The sequence below is a fragment of the Hyaena hyaena genome, unplaced genomic scaffold (assembly GCF_003009895.1).
Source record: "Hyaena hyaena isolate Hyena2069 unplaced genomic scaffold, ASM300989v1 scaffold_748, whole genome shotgun sequence".
NCBI lineage: Eukaryota > Metazoa > Chordata > Mammalia > Carnivora > Hyaenidae > Hyaena > Hyaena hyaena.
In genome coordinates this window covers 827,963-845,927 of record NW_024081382.1, presented here as the reverse complement: position 1 = coordinate 845,927, position 17,965 = coordinate 827,963, and the positions used below count along the sequence as shown (strand labels likewise).

At 44.8% G+C, this 17,965-nt stretch overlaps 1 protein-coding gene across 1 annotated transcript in view; it reads left to right on the top strand.

The window, feature by feature from the left end:
* The first annotated feature begins 15,888 nt into the window (after positions 1-15,888).
* The window catches only part of DDX1 (DEAD-box helicase 1), a 35,341-nt gene continuing 33,264 nt past the window's right edge, over positions 15,889-17,965 (top strand). Inside the window, exon 1 of the mRNA XM_039218317.1 lies at positions 15,889-15,978. Within this exon, the coding sequence (XP_039074248.1) occupies positions 15,963-15,978 (16 nt within the window). The 5' untranslated portion in view covers positions 15,889-15,962. The remainder of the gene's footprint in view (positions 15,979-17,965) is intronic.

The window sequence follows — 17,965 nt, the reverse complement described above, 5'->3', positions numbered from 1 at the left end:
AAAAATCAAATATGCTGGCCATTTTCCTACCTTTAGAAATATATCGAACGTAATTTGTATTCTCTACCTGATATTCCTAGTACCTAAAGTCTTTAAGAACCTTTTTAAAAATTTCCTGCAGACTCTTGCTATGGTGACTTGTTTCTTTATGCACTGTGTGTGTGTGTGTGTGTGTGTGTTACTAGTTGCTCATATGCTTTGGAATCCATTCTGTGAGCAGCTTCAGAAGCCTGGATTAGATGGTGCCTTCCCCTGGGAAGACTTGCCTTCACTTTCGCAAGGCACCTGTGGGACTTGGGTCCACTTTAAATTAAGATCCTGAATTATTTCAGATGTTACAAATACTGTAAGTCCAGGCAGAGTGTGGCCACAGATTCTCAAAGGAGACTTTTACATCCAGTCTCCAAATGAGACTTTTATGTCAGATTCCAGGCTGAGCAGACAAGTTTATTTGCTGTCTGGCTCTGGTTGAGGAGGTTTTATTTTAATAGTGTTGCTAATCACAGGTCATGTGGAGGGATGGATTCTCCAAACCCCCTGCCCTCACCAGCCTGAGGCTCTGACCCCAGCCTGCCTATCCCACGGGACCTCTACCAACCGCCCTGACGTCAAAACTCATCCCTAGAGCAGCTGGTGACCTCACTGCTTCTTCCACAGATCCTTTTGTCTGTTGCCAAGGTTCAGGGTTTCCTCCGCTTTCTGACAAACTCACCCATTTATTTTAAAAGTTGTGTTTTTGCATCCTCAACAAGATCCTTGCAAATCGAATCCAGCAGCACATAAAAAGAATCATCCACCAAGATCAAGTGGGATTCATTTCCGGGTTACAGGGCTGGTTCAACATTCGCAAATCAATCAATGTGATACATCACATCAATAAAAGAAAAGATAAAAACCATATGATCCTGTCAATAGACGCAGAAAAAGCATTTGACAAAATACAGCATCCCTTCTTAATAAAGACTCTCGAGAAAGTGGGGATAGAAGGAACCTACTTAAACATCATCAAAGCCATCTATGAGAAGCCTTCAGCTAACATCATCCTCAACGGGGAAAAACTGAGAGCTTTCCCCCTGAGATCAGGAACACGACAGGGATGTCCACTCTCACCACTGCTGTTTAACATAGTGCTGGAAGTCCTAGCATCAGCCATCAGACAACAAAAGGAAATCAAAGGCATCAGAATTGGCAAAGAGGAAGTCAAACTTTCACTCTTCGCAGATGACATGATACTCTACATAGAAAACCCGACAGACTCCACCAGAAGCCTACTAGAACTGATCCAAGAATTCAGCCAAGTTGCAGGGTACAAAATCAACGTACAGAAATCGGTTGCATTTTTATACACCAACAATGAAGCAACAGAAAGAGAAATCAAGAAACTGATCCCATTCACAATTGCACAAAAAACCATAAAATACCTCGGAATAAACCTAACCAAGGATACAAGAGATCTGTATGATGAAAACTATAGAAAACTTATGAAGGAAATTGAAGAAGACACAAAGAAATGGAAAAACATTCCATGCTCATGGATAGGAAGAATAAATATAGTTAAGATGTCATTACTACCTAAAGCACTCTACACATTCAATGCAATTCCAATCAAAATTGCACCAGCATACTTCTCAAAACTAGAACAAACTATCCAAAAATTTGTATGGAACCACAAAAGACCCCGAATAGCCAAAGTAATACTGAAAAATAAAACCAAAACGGGAGGTATCACCATCCCAGACTTCAGCCTCTACTACAAAGCTGTCATCCTCAAGACAGTATGGTATTGGCACAAAAACAGACCCATAGACCAATGGAACAGAATTGAGAACTCAGAAGTGGACCCAAAAGTATACAGCCAACTGATCTTTGACAAAGCAGGAAAGAATATCCAATGGAAAAAAGACAGCCTTTTTAACAGATGGTGTTGGGAGAACTGGACAGCAACATGCAGAAGAATGAAACTAGATCATTTTCTCACACCATGCACAAAAATCAACTCAAAATGGATAAAGGACCTGAACGTGAGACAGGAAACTATCAACACCCTAGAGGAGAAAGCAGGAAACAACCTCCTTGACCTCCACCGCAGCAACTTCTTACTTGACACATCCCCAAAAGCAAGGGAATCAAGAGCAAAAATAAACTGTTGGGACCTCATCAAGATTAAAAGCTTCTGCACAGCCAAGGAAACAACCCAGAAAATTAATAGGCAACCAACGGAATGGGAAAAGATAGTTGCAAATGACATATCAGATAAAGGGTTAATATCCAGAATCTATAAGGAACTCACCAAACTACACGCCCGAAAAACAAACAACCCAGTGAAGAAATGGGCAGAAGACATGAACAGACACTTCTCCAAAGAGGACATCCAGATGGCCAACAGACACATGAAACGATGCTCAGCATCCCTCCTCATCAGGGAAATACAAATCAAAACCACACTGAGATACCACCTCACGCCAGTCAGAGTGGCTAAAATGAGCAAATCAGAGAACTCTAGATGCTGGCGAGGATGTGGAGAAACGGGCACCCTCCTACACTGTTGGTGGGAATGTAAACTGGTACAGCCCCTCTGGAAAACAGTGTGGAGGTTCCTCAGGAAACTAACAATAGAACTCCCTTATGACCCAGCAATAGCACTGCTAGGAATTTACCCAAGGGATACAGAAATGCTGAGGCATAGGAGCACATGTACCCCAATGTTCATAGCAGCACTCTCCACAATAGCTAAAACATGGAAAGAGCCTAAGTGTCCATCAACAGATGAATGGATCAAGAAGATGTGGTTTATCTATACCATGGAATACTACATGGCAATGAGAAACAATGAAATCTGGCCATGTGTAGCAACATGGATGGACCTTGAGGGTGTTATGCTGAGCGAAATAAGTCAGGCAGAGAAGGACAAATATCATATGTTTGCACATATAGGAGGATTAGGAGGAACTTAACTGTGGAACAAGGGGGAGAAGAAGGGCGGAAATGGTGGGGGAAAGGGAGAGAGGCAAACCATGAGAGACTCTTGAATGCTGACAAAAACTGAGGACTGATGGATGTGGGGGGGAGGGGGGGATGGGCATGGAGGAGGGCACTTTGGGGATGAGTACTGGGTGTTATGTGGAAACTAATTTGACAATAAACTATTTAAAAAAAAAAAGTTGTGTTTTTGCTTTTATATTTTAGCCAGCACTTTTGGTGTTTGCAAGAGCCTTTCAGGGTGTCTTGTCTGACAAATTCTCTGAAATGAAACTTCTCTGAACGTCACAGAGGGAAACGCAACAGGGGAAAGCATTCTCCCCAGCTTTGCCACAAACAGCCAAGCTGCTCAGATGAGCAGACCACGCATAGCAGCAGATCAACAGCAGCTCCAAAGGGAGCCAACCGGCAGCATCCAAAAGAAATGGTCTTGTTTGCCAAGATGCATAAGACACTTCTGAGGCTCCCCAGAAATATTTGGTAGGGGAGTTTACAAAATGCCTGGGGGTCCTATGTCACCAACTGGGAGCAAGACCAGTGAAATTACAGTGTTTCATGTTATGATGATGATTACCATTCATGTCCTCAGACTAGGGACACCTAGGGAGTCTCAAATAACACCAGTAATTCAAGAATTCAAAAGGCAACTACAAAACCAAAATACAGTAATTTTTTTGTGGACAGGAACAATGGCTTTTTAATCTCTGTAAACCCAGCTTGAAGGTTGGCCCTGAATACATTTTTCTTGACTGCATGTATTATTCATGGTTATGTTTGCCATTGTTACAGATTAACCTTTTTTTTTTTTGCTTAAAAGAGGGACTGCAACTTTTTAAAATCTTTTATTTTCTCCAACAAAATAATAATTTATCCAAGGAAAAATTCTCTCGATAAATAGTCCATTCGTGAGCTATAATTTCTTTTCCCTGTGGTTGTATTGAAATTACGGTCAATGGAAACCAATTTGACAATAAATTATGTTTAAAAAAATAAATTATGGTCAAGTCCAGTTTATCCTCCTTGAGTTTCCGCTAATGAAAACCTGCAATGGAAATATTAACCAACAGAACAAGGATTCAATGAAGCTGATGAGGAATTAATAATGTGTTTGGTAGGGCAAAGTACTAACTGAAAATGTAGAAGCTATTACACAGCGATCAGACACTCTCTACAAAGCTAAATTAAACACTGAGGATTAAGAACCATTTGAGGTAGAATTATTAAATGTCTCTCAATTTTAATGATGTTAGCTCTTCAGTGGAATTTCACACAGTCAACTGTTTCCTGGAGAAGTTCTTATCATTTTAGGTTTCCCTTTAGAGAAAAATGTATACCCAATGTTAAACTCTTGGAGTTTTTTTTTTTTTTAAGTTTAAATTGTTATATCCTGATACAGACATGAGATTAACAATTTTAAGAAGAAGATTTCCAACCTAATTAAGTCCTAAAGGAATTAACGAAAGAAAAATTAAAGGCGTTTTAGAGGAGACACAAATCTTTACCAAATTTAGGTCACCGAGTAAGAAAATAGTATGTTAAAATCAAATGTACTGATATGCTAGGAATTGCTCTAGAATTAACATTGAACCTAAGAGATAAAACTCAATAGTTTTGCAGTGAAAGCACATTTATAGAATGTCATTTCTTCGACCCCAGTGGGTCTTGACTTGTACAATCTTCTATTTCCTTCTCTGCCTCTGACATAGACTCCAGAGTCTGGAAAACCTCGTTTTGAATCACAGCTCTGTTATGGACTTGTTTTACTATTGCTTTGCACCTTTCATTTAATCTGTCTGTGCCTTAGAGTCCTAACTTAAGTAGGAAGACCTAACGGCACTGTTCTGACAAAAATTCTCTCCTTGACCAAATTCAAGATAGGCTCCTCTGAGTCTTCTTGACTGAGCCTCAACCTCAGTCTATTAAAACCAGTAGATTCGCAGCACAAATTATCTTGTCTACCACCTTCTCCTGCCACTAAAAGACTTAAACACTGAAAGTTCCTAACAGCTCCAGACACATCCCTAGGATGGACCTAGTGTCCAACCTCCAAAGCGTCTGTTCAAGAAAGCTAGCCAATGCCTGGCATAGGGCCCGACCACTCTTTCTCATTCCCTAAAATGAGTTTACTTTTGTGAATCCTCCCTCTGTCCCTTTGAGATGTATATGTATCTCCTGCAACTCTTTCTCAAGGACCTGAAAGCTTTCCTTTGAAATGTAATCCTCAGCAAGGACTGGGCCTCTGTCTCCCAGTCTCTGTGCAGGATAGAATCCTAACTTATGATAACTGGCCAGCTAACCGACACAGATGGCCTAATGTGCGTCTCCACTGACCAGCCCTTTGTCATTTTTCACTTCCCTGACTTTGCTCAAGCTTCCACCTCTTTCCTTCCCTAGTCTCTCATTTTCCCTTTAAAATGCCTGGCCGCCACTATACAAATCAAAGTTTAGTCTAGTTCATGTGGGACTCTCTTCTCTAATGCAACAGTATGTTACTGATTAAAACCTGTCCTTACCACTTTAATGAGTGGCTGGCTTTTTTTTTTATCTTTGACAGTTCAAGATGTGAGAAAAAAATGTTTAGTAAAATAAAATATAAAATAAAATAAATAAAATAATAAAATAGACATGACCAAGCAGGTGAGCTCTAAAAATAACAACAGAAACGTGAATTCTAAAATAATCTTTCTACATATGTGGGCCAGGGATGTCCACATACATCAAAATGTTTTTATGTTTTATTTTTTTAAAGACTTATTTTATTTTGAGAAAGAAAGTGCGTGCACATACATGCAAGCAGTGGAGAGTAGCAGGGGGGTGGGGAGAAAGAGAGAGAGAGAGATTGAGAGATTGAGAGAGAGAGAGAGAGAGAGAGAGAGAGAATATTAAGCAAGCTCCATGCTCAGCATGCAGTCTGACAAAGGGCTCCATCCCATAATCCTGGGGTCATGACCTGAGCCCAGATCAAGAGCTGGATGCTCAATCCACTGAGCCCCTCCCCTCGCCCCCCGCCCCCAAGGTGCACCATCAAAATGCTTTTAAATGCACATTCCTGGACTCCACTTCAAGTGTGAGCAATCAGAATTCCTGATGGCTGGACCCAGGAATCTAGAGCTCTGCGTAGATCAGAGTAATTCTGATCTACTTAAGTTTGAATATCAGTGACCTGATGGAGGAAGTACAAATGCACAGGTGAAAATTTTCTTCTAAGCAAGCAGATAGGGATAGTACATGTTCTGTTGGCCTAAGCACTTATTAGGTAAGATATCTCATATAAAAACAGGGAGTGGAGGGTGGGGTGAGACGGGAGCAGGTATGGAATTCTGCCCATTTCAATCAGAACTTCAAAGTACCTCAAGTCTTCCAGTCCTTCCATGGGGGCCTGCAGTCCCTTGGATAAATGCAAGAAGCTTATATGTCCCCTCTTCTTGAATCTACACTGGGTCTGTGTGTGATTGTTCTCAGACCAGAGCCCAGACTTTAAGGCCTAGCAGCTTCTCTGTCCTCCCTCTTAGATTCTGGAGGTGCCAAGAAGTCCTTGCAACGTTACTGGAGAGAGAGACCCAGTGGAGAAGCTCCAAAGGAAGGTGACTGGCAGCATCCCGAAGGAATGGACTTATTTGTCAACCTGCTGCCCCTCCTGTGCACTTCTTTCTCAGCTGATGCTAACACCATTCACCCAGCGATCCCCACTAGAAACAGGAGTGGTACCCATGCCTTTCTTCCTCTCTCATTTACTCCTCTTCCTCTACCTAAACCCTCTACTGCCCCCCAATTAAATCCAATTCTGCCAGCTTAACAATATTGCTCCTACCTGTCCCTTCCTGTCTGACATTCATCCACTGTCTTGGTTCAAGTTTCAGTTACCTCTTATGTATACTACCGTAGTAACCTGTTAGTGGTATACCTCTACACACATATTCTGCACAAAGCCACCAGAAAGAGTTATAGAAAACAAAAATCTGATCAGATCACTGTCTTGCTTGCTTAAAATCTGTTTCATTCACGACAGTGGTTCTCAGACTGCAGTCCCCAGACCAGCAGCACCGGCATCACCTGGGAACTTGTGAGAAATGCAAATGATAGGTCTGCTAACCCCAGGTCTACCAGAATCAGAAACTGTGGGGGAGGAGGGCCCTATGTCTGCAGTTTAGCCAGGCCAGCAGGTGATTCTGATGCATACCAAGGGCTGGGAACTACTAACTTACCCTATTAAACCAATCTTCTGCATCTGACATACACAGTCCTCTCTGATCCCATCTAGGTCCAAATGCTTTAGTCTTCTTTGTATCCATTTTATGATTTGTACTTGATATCTAAAGAATGGAGAAATACTAGTTATTTTCAGGTGTAGGAACTCATCTCCCAAATTGTCTTCCAACAATCCCAGCCTTCTTTTTTCTATCCCTTGTGTAGCTCATCAATGTAACCGGTAGGATGCTGTGACAGTGATGGCATGAGGCACAGGGCAGGGAAATATGGAGTGGGTAGTGGAAGGAGGCAGTTGTAAATAGTAGCTGTGACCGCGTGACCAGTTTCAGAACTGTGGACCACAACTGTCGAGAGTATTTCTTCCTTATTTTATTATGAATGTGTGTATGTGATATATATATGCACACTAGGCAAATATCTTTATGGCCTTTCCTCTCTTATCCCTTTATCATGTAACATAAGATGTACTTACTTCATGTCATAGTATTTAAGGATTGCTAACTTTACATCATGGTATTCAAATTACAAGATATCAAGAAGAGTAAACATCATGTAAGGACTTTGCATCCTCATCTCAGGAAAGGGTCAGCGAGCTATCAATAGTATGTTTGTACTATGTTGGGCAGGAGCACGACCTTGTCATTGTCTTTGGAGATTAAGCATAGGTTAAGAAGGTACATATGGGTGCCAAGTTGACAAGGTGGGTTTGCGATGCTTAACTTTATGCGTCAACCTGTCTGGGTAAAGTTGGGCTTCATCCAAAGAGTGGAAGGCCTTGACAGAATGCAACGCTGACCCCCCCCAAGCAAGAGGAAATTTTGCCAGCAGACAACCTTCACACCCGAACCATATTATCAGCAATTCCTGGTTCTCCAGGCTGATAACCCATCCTTGTAGATTCTGAACTTGCCAGCCTCTCTAACTGCATGAGCCAATCTCTTAAATCTCTTTATCTCTTTCTTCATATATATACATTCTATTGGTTCTGTTCTCTGGAGAACTCTAATACATGGTCACACAAATTTGTACCCTGCCCCACGTGCTTTTCTTGTAATGAAATATTGCCACTCACTCTTCAAATGCTAGTATCTAGAATCCCCTTGAACCTGGACAGACCTTTGTAAATGCCCCGAGTAATAGAATGGGGAGGAAGTGATACTGCTTGACTTCAGGAGTGACTTGGTCATTAAAGATTACCTGGTCCTTGGGATGCTGCCTTTGGAATATAACCATTATGTTATGAGGAGGTCCAACTCACATGGAGAGGCCACAGCTGGCCAACAGCCCCGGCCAGGACATCAGTGACATGAGAGCATCAATTAGGGTGTGTGAGTGAAGGAAACTTCAAATGATTTCAACACCTAATCTTTCAGTTGAATCGACAGGTATTGGGGAACAGAGGTAAGTCATTCCTGCTATGCCTTGCATGGGTTTCTCACCCAGAAAATCTATGAGTGTAATAAATGGATATTTTATGCCACTACATTTTGGAGTAATTTGTTATGCAGCCAAAGTAACTGGAACATCACTATTCAGAGCTATACTTGAAGCAGCCTTCATGAATTCCCATTCTTATTATTGTAACTTCATAGGAACCTATGACCAGGTAGTATAAATTTCCATATTCCGAATTATTTTCTCAAGGCATTTTGAAGAATTCTTGGCCATCTTTCTTATTGGCCCTGCTTCTTTTTTTTTTAAATATAGCAAATTGTCTTGTTTCAGCCAGATTTAAATAAAAATCATAGACCTTATTAATAAGAAAACCTGTGATGGGTTTTGGAGACAGGCAGGAGATCCATGGAAACAAGGACACCAGGAGGGAGGCTAAGAAAGCAAGCCTGAAGCCTGTGTGCAGATGCAAAATGGCTCTCTTCCATAGGCAATGGAACGCAGGGGTCCTGGCAGATTCTGGGCAGCTGGATTCAGAACATTTTTCTGGTGCATAGTCTATTCTTAAACACACACAACCTCCAGGCCATGTTTTCCTGCGCAGGCTCCAAGCACAGAGCCATCTCCCCAAGAGCCAGCAGCATGATTCACAGGGACTCATGGGCACTCAAGATGGCGGCCATGGGAGAGAGAGTAACATTCATGTCTGCTGGCCAGTCAGCACCCAACCGTAAATCATGTCGCTGCCTGGCTTGTGTATAATGAGACCAACACAGTTAGTGAGATCTCTTTTTCTGTTTTACAGTCCCTCTGAAACTCATCTGGGTTGTCCTTTGTCTCCCTCTCCCCATATATCTGGAGTGATGGACTTTATGGCCACTTCTTCAGGGGATAGAGAATTATAGATCTCTGGATTTATGTTTGTTTGCTAGGCCCCCTCTGGTCTCCGCACCATAAGGTGAATGCTGGGGCAACGAGAATGATGTTGCATTCTAATAGATCTGGACCAGTTTCTGACAGCTTATTTTGACAAAAGCATAAAAATTCAATGATTGTTGCTTGGCTTAGAAGCTGCAGGAAATTCAGAGCAAAAAAAGAGGTTGTTTAAATGTGAACCTTGCTGTCTCCAAACTGTTTTCCGAGTCAGGAAAATTGAGAAAAACCAGGTAAGCTAAGCCAACAAATTTAGTGACAACAATGGCTGGTCTAGAAGGAATATGATTTATCCCAGAGGATGCTGTATAAACATACTGTTTCCTGATTTTGAGGGATTACCACCTGCTGCGTGAACAAATCAGAGGTCTGTTAGGGAAGCAAGGGGTGTGGTAGCCAGCCTCCAAGATGGCCTCCAAATGATCCTTATCTTCTAGTGCTCATACCCTCTGTGTTTCCACACTGAATAGGCCTTTGTGACCAATAAGCGATTGCAGAAGTGACTGTTGGCTTTGATGGCTAGCCCCTGAAAGATATCACTCACTCTGCCTTGTTTTCTATGACCACTCGTTCTGGTGACAAGGGAGTGGGCTTGGCGGGGCACTGGTAGCCATACCATGAGAACATTCAAGCAGCTGAGGAAGAGGTCTATGTGGAGAAGGACAGAAGCCTCCAGCTAACGACCACGCAGTCATGAGAGCAAGCTACCTTTCTAAGCTGAGCCTCCCTCCCTAGCCTCGGATGACTGCAATCCCGGCCAGCAGAATGACTCCCAGTGGAAGTGCCCAGCCATGCTGCTCCTGAATTCCTATTCCCCAGAAACTGTGAGTGACAATAAATGTTTACTGTTGTAAGTCACTAGATTGTGGGGCAACTTGTTTTGTAGCAAAAGATACGTAATGGGGATATATAAATTGGGATTAGATTTGCCTGTGTGGGACAAAGAACCCAAAAGAAATAAGAGAGCTGTTTATTTCTCCCCTCTGTAAGAAATCTAGAGTCACAGTTTTGGCTAGCATGGTGCTCCTCACTAGCAACCCAAGCTACTTCTCTCTTCTTGTTCTGCCGTACTTGGTATATGGCCCTCTTTCCATGGTTCAATATGGCCACTCAAACCTCTGTCCAGCCAACAGCAAGGGGGAAGAGCAAGAAGGATGTGTCACCTCCCTTAAGGAAGATTTTGTGTACGTGCAACAGGCCAGTCCCAGGGAGGCTGAGGAGTCCTTATTCTGGGCAGCTATATGTCCACCTAAGAGTCAGAACTTTAAGGAAAAAGAGAAATTAAAATCAGGGCAAACTAGCAGTATTTGCTAGCTGGGGATTGGCATTAAACAGGATTTGCCGCTAGGTGCTAGCCTAGCTAACTCTCAGTAATAATCAGGAGTGTGCCGAGAAGACAGGTGTGGTTATGCCACTGATGTCCTCAAACTCTTTGCCAAAAGGAGGAGCTTATTTCCCCTTTTTATGAATATAGGTAGGCCATGTGATTTGTGTTGACCGATAGAATTTGACAAGAGTGACATTTACCACTTCCCAGGCTGACTTAAGAAATATGCAGCATCTGCTTTTGATTTTTAGAACACATCCCCTTGGAACCCAGCTAGCACGTTCTTCTTCTTCTCTGGTGCAAACTCTTCTGTGAGGAGATCCAAGCTGACCTGTGGAGAGACTGAGTCCGGGTACAGGAGCACTGTGGCCCCACCCATGGCAGGGAAGTCTCAGATCTTCCAGCCCAGCCAGACTCCAGCTGATGGCACGCGAGAGAGTGACCCCAGGTCACGTGATTGGAACAGAAGGACCAGCCAGCTAGGCCCTGCCTCAACTCGTGACTCAGAGAATCATGAGCAAATAATCTGATCGGGGTATGGGTTTGGGAGTGGATGTTGCACAGCAACAGATAACTAAAACTTAAAAAGAAAGGCTCTTCTGAGAAGAAACAGCATAAGAAAATACAAAGCAGTAAGTGGCAATCTGGCATATGCCAGAAATCCTACGTAATTTAATATACTCGAGGATGAAATGACCCCAGGTGATAAGCCGGAAGCGAGCAGGAGGCTGGATGTGGAGGGTCTGGCGTGTGCCCCCTAAGGAGGGGGTATTCAGGAGGCTTACCAGCTATGAGCTGAATCAAAGGGAAGGGGCCTTCCTGATGAAGGTTGGCTACATCAGGTTTACTGATAGCAGGATTCAGGACCCAGAGCCAAGTGCTCTAGAGTCCTCCCTCCTCCCTGGGGATGTGAAGGCCAACTCCCTGGGTAGCATTTGAGGAGGGAGAAGCTTGTGGCTGTTTGTGTGGAATGATGGGGGCGGGGGCGGTTGTATCATATGAGGAAGGACTTGGGTTTATATAGTGAAGATATCGCCTTATCCAATCAAGTTCTTTTACCTTAAAACAATTTCTCTCCCTTACTGCTTCCTTCTTCTTAGGGGCTGGACCCTTAGGAACTAGGCAGCTGGCTTTATCTCTATCAAGAGCCAGAATGGAGTCTGGGGCGGGGGTTGGGTGTCAATGAAAGGATACAGTAAACAATCTGATGTGACTTCTATTTCCTAGGCTGGATTCAGCGTCACTTTTTCCATTCTATACGACACATGTCATTCTTATTTTTGGTTGTAAGGAAATGACCATATATTCAAGCATTGTTTTCGATGGTTGCCTTTACCATCCAGGCAAAAATGTCTCTTCCTCCTTAGAGTCACAGTTGGTTGCTTATCGCTGTATTCTAGATCACCTGAAAAACATTTCTGAAGGATTCATTACACGAAATCCGTACTGATGAATGCTTCATCTCCATCCTTTTCTGTACCTATTAGGGATGTGTTGGGCTGCAAACCAGAGAGAATTATCAGTGGCTTAACTACACAAGGCATTCTCAAACCACAAGAGGTCTGGAGGTAGACAGATCTGTGCTGGCAACTTGGATTACATTGTCATCAAGGATCCACTCTTCTCCTGTCTTATGCTTCAATAGCCATAGCATGAAGCTTTCATCTTCACGATGCATTGCTGCCTGTACAGGCCCCATGTCCGTGTCCCAGGAAGAAGAGCACATGCTAGTCATGACTTTCTGTTTTAAAGAGCCCTTACATGGGGGTTCCACTTATATCTCTCCAGACAGAACCAGGGCTCATTGCTCTCTCTCTCTCTCTCTCTCTCTCTCTACAAGGGAGTCTGCAAAGGGATTGGTGTTTTGTTTTGGCTTTCCCAGTCTGTACAATAAAGAAACGCAAGGAGGAAGAGGACTCTGTGTGGCTTTTGCCAGTCTACAGAGTCCCTCACTGGCCCCCTGCTCTTTAAGCTGTCCTGGCTATCTGAAAGACATTACGTCTCATGTCTGTCTTAGTTGCAAAACTAACCATGTGTTTGTTTTTCAGTAGACAAGACCAGCTTAACTTGAAAACACAGCACAATCCTTCTGGGTGCACCAGTAAGGTAGTAACATTTCACCATAACATGATTAGCAGGGTCATGTTACATAATACCCAAGTTCATAAAATGTGGGGTTATATCTAAGGTTATAGAAATAAATGGGGGGGGCGGGGCAGTGCCAGCTGGTAGTTTTAAATCCAGTGGGAACTACACCAGGCTCAGCTGCAGTTTGGTGCCACCTAGTGGTGGCTGTCCTCCCACCTAACTACCTGTAGCGGGATTTCTGTAACAGGCATGGACTCTAGCACTGTGTCCCTAGTAGTAGGCCTCCATGTTATCAGATTGTTCTGGGAAGGGTAGACCAGCAGGATGCTGGCCTGGGAGCACCCATCCTCTATTTCTTGGTTTAGTGAAGGAGTTTCCTGCCACTTCTTTGTCTGGCCTTGTCCTTGCCTGAAGAGATGGGTAGTCAATCACATTTTATACTAACTGACATTATTGACAGTATTACCACACACATACACATACACACACACACACACACACACACGATAATCATTAAAATAGTATAGTAAATGAGATCAACTTGATAAGGCATAAGGAGAAAACATAATTCGTTACCTTGAAACCCTCTCTATGGGCTATTTCTTTTCCTGATCTAGGTAGAGCCTCTGGCATCTTCTAAAGCTTTTCTGGTTACTCTCAGATAATGAAAAGTTGTCTGGTTACTTTCATCACAATTGTAGCCTCATTTCTAATGAAACTATCAAGGGGTGCCAGGGTGGCTCAGTTGGTCAAGCGTCCGACTTTGGCTCAGTTCATGATCTCACGGTTTGTGGTTTCGATCCCCATGTCAGGCTCTGTGCTGACAGCTCAGAGTCGGGAGTCTGCTTCAGATCCTATGTCTCCCTCTCTCTCTGCCCCTTCCTTGCTCATCCTCTGTTTTTCTCTCTCTCTCTCAAAAATAAATAAACATTAAAAAATTTTAACTATCAAGTCCAGTGTCATGATCAAAATTCACAACTTTAACCAAAATTATAGCTTCCTCCCTCCCCAGGTTGGCAATGAGTGCAGTGTGTGGTCAGCCCCTGCTCTCCCCTCTCCCATTAGTCATCATTTCTGGTGTCTGGCGAGAGATAAAGTCATGTGTGGTGGGGAAGGTACCTACCTTCCTCTGGCTGGTGCCATGCTGGTCTGATTCTGGTGCTCTCTGATTCAGTCACGTGCAAGGCTGATCTTTTTTCTTTGAGGGGGTACTTTCTGTAGGTGTTTTGGAGAGTCTTTTGCTGGTATCTTCCAGGTACAACTCACATAAAGCAGTGACATCTCTCCTCTGGCCAGAAGGCATGAATACAACAGGGTTCTTTGGGAGCCCCTCTGCTGTGTCTTTTAGCTTCTCCAGGCAGCTCTCCTGAGCACATTGCCTTTAAAGATAGCTTCAAGTCTGTTCCCAGGGGTCCAGTTAGTCTTTGGGAGAAAAATCTCATGTGTTTCCACTTCAGATGTTAGAAATGTGGCCTACTCCCTCAGCAGCCTGGTCTTTCCCTTTGTCCCTTACTGCCACATCTCACAGCATGCCTTATGCCTCCCAACCCCTAGAGATCAAAAGTTCTCTGAGTAGTCCCCTGGAAAACACTTTCACTCTTGAGCGAGGAAAAATGCATAGGGTCTCAACGGCTCTCTTCAGGGAGATCTTCTTTCTTAAACCTTCAATCCCCTCACACATTTCAGGTAGCAAATGGCTAAAGGCCCAAAAGGTAGATTTCAGATTTCCCTTTTGCAAGTCCTGCATGATATGGGAACTCAAGTCTGTCTTTAGAATGTGGCATCTATTCAGAATTGCTACACTGCACAACTCTCAGGGGTATCAGTTATAGAAATGTGTATAAAATGTATGACAATACAGAATATACTGTAAACGGTGCCCCGGAGGTGGGAAGCTGCAGGCGTAAATGTATTGTCTTTGGCTGTTGGAGCTTCAAGAGAATCCTGCTACATGCAGCAGTAATACAGCTAACACTTATATATTGTTTCCATGTTCTATGTTTTACCTATTTAATTTTCCTAACAATCCTATAAGCAGGGACTATTTCATGGCATTTTACAGATGAGTAAACTGAAGCTCAGACTTGCTAAAGTTACACAGGTTACTCAAGGAAGCAGGTCTCCTGAAGCTGGACTTCCAACTCTACCCATACATCTTGCCTGAGGGGTTCTCTATTCTCCATGAGTTCTGTGGTCAGCTAAAGATGGTCCAGCATGCACCTTGGGGTTAGGTAGATGTGGCTCAGATCCCCTGCTGCCGTTTAGTAGCTGCGTCTGGCTTTAGATGACTTACTTCTCTGAATCTTCCTTTCCTCATCTAAAGATGCTAATACTTCCTGTGGGGGGGGGGGGGGAGGGGGAGTGGGTGGAAATTAAACATTTATTTACTTTTCCCATCTCTTTGCAAAGAGAAAGGAGTCATAACTGTATGTATGTCAAATCAACTGGAATTATCAGTACTACATCAAACACAGTGTAAGGGACATCGGGAGACCTAAATCAAAGGTGTTAAGTGAATGCCTACTGGGTGCAGGCCCTCACTAGCATAGGTTTTGTGGGCAATGAGCGCAGTACACCCTCTCCATCTTTCACACACCACAAAGCCCTGTTTGTGTGCTGCTTGTCTTCAGAAGTTGGAGGCGCTGAGTGAGGCAGCAGAGAGGGAAACGTTTTACCGTCTGACCATCCAGGACCCTCGTGTGGCCCTCCTCACATAACGTCTGCTTCCTCACATGTGGAAAAGTGGTGCTGACGACACATGGCGTGTTCTACATACCCGATAACTCTCAGCGCGGCTAATGTTGACGGGTCCTGGCTACCTACGCAAGGCGAGGTCCCGCGGAACGTGGTCAGCGCGCTACGGGGTCCGAGCCGGGCCTTTCTCTCGGCCGGAACCGTTCTCCCGGGCCTGAGGTCCTACCCGGACCGGGAAAGCCGCAGGCCGAGGGCCGGAAGCGCGCGCTGCCACGGCGAAGCGTGTCAGCGCTGGGGGGAGGGAGGACGAGCGAGCGGGGCCGCGCGGGACACGGCGAAGATGGCGGCCTTTTCTGGTGCGTCTTCGGAGCGGGGAGGGGGAGTGGTGCGGGCGGCGGGCGGCGGGCGGGAAGCCGTGGGGGCGGGGGAACGAGTGCGGCACGCTCCGGGAGGGAGCTGTCCGCAGCGGTCCCCGAACTGCGGGGGGACCAGGGGCGGCCTCCGCCTCGGTGTTGGCGAGGGCCGTTGTCGGCCGGTGCCCCCGGCCGGGCCTCCCCCTGCGCCTCTCTGTGTCCCCCGCCGTCGGCCGGCCTGCTCCGCGGCCCCCGCGGCCGCGAAAACGACGCGGCGGCGCGGCGCTAGGCCTGCGGCCCGCTGGACGTGGCAGTGGCGCCCGGGAGCCCTCTCCGCCGGGCCGGGCCAGGCCGAGGCGCAGCGGGGCGTGGGGAGGGCTCTGTCCAGGCTTTTCAGGCCTTCCTAAAACCAAAGGCCCCCAGCACACCTCTGATGGTTACTGTGGTTAAGCGCTGCTATAGCAACATGAACGCTACATGTTGAAGCCTCTTCGTCCGCAGACACACTAGCCCAGCTCACATTTTGAAAACTCACTTGTTCTTAATTCGCGGTGGGATGCCCTCCTTTATTCCAAACAGGAATTTGAGGCTGTTGATCTAACCCCAAAGTGATCGTTTTCCCATCTTCTCTGTCTTCCTTTTTACATCCAGTTTACGACGCTTTATAGATACACGGAAGGTGGTGAATTTCTGGAGCAATATACGTATCCCGTGAGGCCTACTCTCTGTTAATGTGCTTAACCTACTACGATGACTTCAGATATAACACAGTGCTGCACTTTGTTCAGTTTACACCTAGAAGAACATTCGGAACTCCACACCTGTAGTCATGAGAGACGCTTTCCAATTTGTTTTAGTTGCATCTCATAATAGGAGGCAAGGGGAAATCTACTCAGAGTGGTAGCTGTTTCTCTTTGCCCAGCAACCCTAGAACCAGATGTTAGAGCCAAGGTGTGCAGAGCAGTTTCAGATTGTCATTTTATTAGGTCCACTTTTTGGGAGTCATGCACAAATTTCAAGAATGTTAGGGTGAAGGACTAGAAGAGTCTGATACGAAATAAAGGCAAGTAGAATTACAGAACACGAATATTCTAATTTTTGCCTTAAATATTCAAGTGTTACATTTAGAGAAAACATGCTTTCAAAGCACACATGCAGAGAACATGACCAGATGGAACGAGAAGTTGTCCAGGGGCACCTGAGTGGCTCAGTCGGTTAAGGGTCAGACTCTTGATGTCGGCTCAGGTCATGATCTCAGGGTTGGTGAGTTTGAGCCTCGTATCCTGCTCTGTGCCTACTCTGTGCTGACAGTGTGGAGCCGCTTGGGATTCTCTCTCCCTCCCTCTCTCTGCCCCTCTCCTGCTCACTCTAGCTCTCTGTTTCTCTCAAAAAATGAACTAGGGGCGCCTGGGTGGCTCAGTCGGTTAAGCATCCGACTTCGGCTCAGGTCATGATCTCTTGGTTCATGTGTTTGAGCCCCGCATCAGGCTCTGTGCTGACAGCCAGCTTAGAGCCTGGAGCCTGTTGCGGATTCTGTGTCTCCCTCTCTCTCTGACCCTCCCTTGCTCACGCTGTCTCTCTCTCTTTCTCATAAATAAATAAAATATAAATGTTTTTTAATAAAATAAAAAATAAACTAAAAAAAAGTCTGGAGGGGCGCCTGGGTGGCTCAGTTGGTTGAGCGTCCGACTTCGGCTCGGGTCATGATCTCACGGTTCGTGGGTTCAAGCCCCGTATCAGGCTGTGTGCCGACTGTCAGCTCAGAGCCTGGAGCCTGTTGCGGATTCTGTGTCTCCCTCTCTCTCTGACCCTCCCCTTCTCATGCTCTCTCTTTCAGAAATAAATAAAAAAACACTAAAAATTAAAAAGAAATTAAAAAAAAGTCTGGAATTTGCTGAAAGCAGTATCTGGTTACTACCTGGTGGTGTAACGATTTCATAGGCAGCTTCAGCTTGTATACTCAGTGCAGCATATTTAAGACTGTCTCCTT